This window comes from Aethalodelphis obliquidens, unplaced genomic scaffold (assembly GCF_003676395.1).
Source record: "Aethalodelphis obliquidens isolate GAN/ISIS:26980383/991018 unplaced genomic scaffold, ASM367639v1 scaffold22, whole genome shotgun sequence".
Classification (NCBI taxonomy): domain Eukaryota; kingdom Metazoa; phylum Chordata; class Mammalia; order Artiodactyla; family Delphinidae; genus Aethalodelphis; species Aethalodelphis obliquidens.
Genome location: NW_020837966.1, coordinates 16,491,309 through 16,496,396, shown reverse-complemented (window position 1 = coordinate 16,496,396; position 5,088 = coordinate 16,491,309). Strand labels below are relative to the sequence as shown.

The 5,088-nt window shown below is 41.7% G+C and overlaps 1 protein-coding gene across 1 annotated transcript in view; it reads left to right on the top strand.

Moving 5' to 3' along the window:
* Positions 1–1,348: 1,348 nt before the first annotated feature.
* The window catches only part of TAFA4 (TAFA chemokine like family member 4), a 136,244-nt gene continuing 132,504 nt past the window's right edge, over positions 1,349–5,088 (top strand). The window contains exon 1 of the mRNA XM_027121474.1: positions 1,349–1,529. Within this exon, the coding sequence (XP_026977275.1) occupies positions 1,349–1,529 (181 nt within the window). The remainder of the gene's footprint in view (positions 1,530–5,088) is intronic.

Sequence of the window (5,088 nt, the reverse complement as noted above, 5' to 3'; positions counted from 1 at the left end):
TACGAGATCTTTCAACAAGATCTATTTGACTAACTTGTGAGAGGCCACAGGAGTTGTTTTAGAATAGACCACACAACCATATCTGTGACCTGAATTGTCTTTGAGCAACTGTCTGGGTATTGTCCATTCATATGAGGTGAAGTTTATTTTCCCAGGTTTATTGAGATGTAATTGACACATAACACTGTATGTTTAAGGTGTACACTGTGTTGATTTAATGTTTGTCAATTGCAAAATGATTCTCAGCATAGTATCAGCTACCACCTTCCTACTATCACATAGTTACCTTTTTTTAAAATTATTTTTTGGTGATGAGAACATTTTTCTTAGCAACATTCAAGTATATGATACAGTATTATTAACTATAATCACCATGCTATACATTAGATCCCCAAACTTGTTAATCATGTAACTGAAATATTTGACCTTTGGCTAATATCTACCCATTTTCCTCACTCTCAACCCTTTGTAACCACCATGCTACTTAACCTGTTTCTCTGAGTCTGTCTTTTTTAGATTCCACATGTAAGTGAGATCATACAGTATCTATCTTTATCTGACTTATTTCACTTAGCAATAATGCCCTTAAGGTCCATCTAAAATTTCGTATGTGGCAAGATTTCCTTTTTTCTCATTGCTGAATAATATTTCATCATATCTATCTCACATCTTCTTTATCCATTTATCTGTTGACATCTATATGAAGTTGTTTCTCTGTTCACCTCTACTTGCTCATATTCCCATCAAACTTTGAGATTGGATTAATAAACTATTCAGCCAGTCTTCTAGGCAGAGGGCGTTAATAAACAGAGGAACCAGGGGAAATCTCTCGAGCCTGGTGTGAAAGTTTCTGTGGTTTCTTTCAAATGAGGAAACCACATATCTTCTATTTGAATCCAGCTCTAAGTATGTCGCTTTTTAAATTTCATGCTATAAAATAGTATATAACCCCCATGTTCTATCAGGGCCCCTCAGGCTACACTCTAGGGATTCATAAATAGACTTTTCACCGAGGCATGTAGCTAACTTTGAAAACTTTTACACAGGGAGATCAGCTCAGTGCTTTGTGACCACCTAGGGGGGTGGGATAGGGAGGGTGGGAGGGAGACGCAAGAGGGAGGAGATATGGGGATATATGTATTCATATAGCTGATTCACTTTGTTATACAGCAGAAACTAACACAACACTGTAAAGCAATTATACTCCAATAAAGATGTTAAAAAAAAGGTATTTATTGAAAATTGAGTGAATGCACAGTGCAGATAAGGTTGCATTGGCCTTCAGTTTCCTTGTGGGGGAAGAAGTCCATAGTTGAGCATCTTCCACTGCTTTCCCCACCTTCTCAGGATGGTGTTTGCTGAAAAGCCTTGTGTCGCTCAGCCCTCACTAACTGCGTCCTGCTTTCTTTCCAGGATGAGAGTCTGTGCTAGGTCAGTCTTGCTGTCTCACTGGCTCTTTCTGGCCTATGTGCTAATGGTGTGCTGTAAGCTGATGTCTGCCTCCAGCCAGCATCTCCGGGGACACGCAGGTAAGCCCTTTAAGCTCGTCGCGCGCCACTGAGATCAAGTAATAAAACCCTTTCAAACACCAAAGCCCACATTTCATTTTATTATTTAAAAACATTTTTAATTTAATTTAATTTATTTATTCTTGGCTGTGTTGGGTCTTCGTTGCTGTGCGGGGGCTTTCTCTAGTTGCAGTGAGCAGGGAGCTACCCTTCATTGCGGTGCATGGGCTCCTCATTGTGGTGGCTTCTCTTGTTGTGCAGCACGGGCTCTAGGCGCGTGGGCCTCAGTAGTTGTGGCACGTGGGCTCAGTAGTTGTGGCTCGCAGGCTCTAGAGCACAGGCTCATTAGTTGTGGCACACGGGCTTAGTTGCTCCGCGGCATGTGGGATCTTCCCCGACCAGGATTCGAACCCATGTCCCTTGCGGGTTCGAATCCCACAGGGATTCTTAACTACTGTGCCACCAGGGAAGCCCCCCTAAGCCCACATTTTAGACACAGGTAATTGACAAAAGCTTTTGATGGTGTGTAACTAACCAGAGGAAGCATGAAATACAACAGGGTAAAGCAGTTTAAGGGTTTGATGCTTAAATCGTGTTGTTCTGGACATCTATCTAAAATGTCCTCCAGGTTTTTCCTTTTTTACCTTCCTGAGTACACTTTCATTTTTTCAGTGATTTTTCTCAAAGAATCCTGGAAAACCAGCAGCACTTTGTGATTATATACTCCAGGTTCCTTTGAAGGCAGAACATCTTCATTAATAAACTTAAATGAACACTTCCAGGGCTACAGTGAAGGGAGCTTTCAGATAATTTTCAGACCCCTTTAAGAAAAGATGGTGAAAGATTGAAAAAGAAAGGAACAGAAGAAAAACAAAGCGGTGGTAACTTTTACACAGGGCCTAAAATAGAATGTCTGAAGTTTTAGAGAATCATTCTGTTAATTTCTAGTGAGACCCATGGCTGTAGTTGCTTATTTCTAAAGAAAGATGAAAATAATCAGTAGAGTATCTGTGTGTGTATGTTCGTGTGTGTTTCTTGTCCCCTTTCCTTGTTACATCTACATTTAAAGTGACACAGACTTGGAAACTCCCCAGAGAATTGTGTTTTCCTAAATAATTCACATTTGTCATGGACTTGTTGTCAAGCAATTAATTTGCTGTCTCTGCTTCAGTAATTAGAGGTGTGGCAGTGCCAGGCATGTTTTGACTTTTTAGTGAAAGAGTGAAGCTTGAGCCCTAAACTATGTATGCATCAGGATTGTAAAGTCTCTCTCCAGGAAAGTATGCAGAGAAGTTTGTTAGTTATCCTTACCCTCAGATATACAGCAGGTGAAGCTCTCTACTTACTTATTCTGATAAGTTAAGGTTAAGATTTAATTTTAGGCTTAAATTTTTTGTTTTTAATAAAGTTATTTGTTTATTTTTGGCTGCTTTGGTTGTTCGTTGCTGACGCAGGCTTTCTTTAGTTGCAGCAAGCGGGGGCTACTCTTCATTGCGGTGTGCGGGCTTCTCATTGCGGTGGCTTCTCTTGTGGCAGAGCACGGCCTCTAGGTGCACGGGCTTCAGTAGTTATGGCCCGTGGGCTCAGTAGTTGTGGCTCGCAGCCTCTAGAGCGCAGGCTCAGTAGTTGTGGCGCATGGGCTCAGTTGCTCCATGGCATGTGGGATCTTCCTGGACCAGGGCTGGAACCTGTGTCCTCTGCATTGGCAGGCGGATTCTTAACCACTGCGCCACCAGCGAAGTCCTAGGCTTAAGTTTTTAAACTCTCTCATGACTCAATTGTCCTTAAGCAATAGTTTCAAGAAGACAAGAAAATTAATGATTGAAATTTTAATGAATCAGCATAAAATCAATACCATTTGGCTGCTGTGAAAGTGCCCAGGGCTGGTTGGTTATTGTGCTGTGTATATTTTGGTGAGCTTGCTCTCAAGAATAGAGAATTTGAAGTCATCAGTCTTACCTGTTTGATACACATCTCGTTTCTTGGGTGCAGGTAGAGAGTCAGGCTAGTAAAGAAGCAAAGCATTTCGGGGTGGGGAGTTATCACCAGCACATTTCCAGATGTCAGAGAGGTTATGATGAAAAATGATTAAACTTGGAGGAAACAGGGGACATGACTGAACCTTCAATATTTCTTTATTTCAATATTCATTTATTAAAAGGCATTATACTTAGGTTTTTTTTTCTTCCAGGTTAGATTACTTATTTTATCACCCCTCCACACCCAACATATACACACTGGTAGTCTTTTTTTTTCTTCTTTTTAAAAAATTTTTATTGGAATATAGTTTATTTACAATGTTGTGTTAGTTTCAGGTGTACAGCAAAGTGAATCTGTTATACATATACATATATCCATTCTTTTTAAAGATTCTTTTCCCATACATTCCATTACAGAGTATTGGGTAGAGTTCCCTGTGCTATACAGCAGGTTATTGTTAGTTACCTATTTTTTAAATTAGTTATCTGTTTTATACATATTAGTGTATATATGTCAATCCCAATCTCCCAATTTATCCCACCAGCCCTCGACATTGGTAGTCTTTATGCGAACCTTCACTTTTAAATCTTTGTGGCAATCCTCATTTCATACCATAACCCTTTAAATTTGGAAAACGTGGAACTGTAGTGATAAATCTAAATTAAGATTAGAATTGTGTACACAAGAAAGGGAGGTGTTGGGAGGTGTTGCTGAACGGGGTTAGACGCTGACTGCACCCCTTGAATTGTCCTGCCATTGGCTGCAGCTGAGGCCCATGGCCACACCTTACTGCCTGGGCTGCTGGGAAACATACCCTAGCTGTGGGCCCAGTTCAAAGAGGAGACAATGATGTTTGGTGAGTATCCTGCAGTCTTTGACACAACGCATTGAGGGTTTAATAGTGCAAAGTGCCCTCCAAAACTTCTGGACTTAGTTATACTTACACCAGCAGTAATAGTACGATAACTCCCGTTTCCCCAGACCCTCATCAACTCTGGGTGCTATCAGGTCTTACTGTTTTGCAAATATGGTAATGAAAACTGCTGTTAGATTGTCTTGCAACTCTTTTTTTTTTTTTTTTTTTTTTTTTTTTTTGGGGGGCGGGCCTCTTTCTTTTGTGCTTGCTCCCCTTGGGCCGCTCAGCCTCCGGACGCGCAGGCTCAGCGGCCATGGCTCACGGGCCCAGCCGCTCCGCGGCATGTGGGATCTTCCTGGACCGGGGCACGAACCCGCGTCCCCTCCATCGGCAGGCGGACTCTCAACCACTGCACCACCAGGGAAGCCCTTGCAACTCTTTTTGACTAAGTACTCAGTGCGCTGGGGGACTATTTGTATTTGTTCTTCTTTGCACTATCTTATCCTTTATCCGTTTTTGTCTTGGCTCTATTGATTGTTTACTTGTCGATTTGTGAAAGCTCTTTGAAAATTGAGGACACCCGAGTACTTTGACCATCATTTCCTTGTTTCTTCCTGCTTTTCCTTTGCCCACTACTCCGGTTCTAGCAAGGCTGTGTATTCCAGCAGGCTGTGTGAGTGAGGGAGTGAGGGAGTGAGTGTGTGTGTGTGTGTGTGTGTGTGTGTGTGTGTGTGTGTGTGTGTG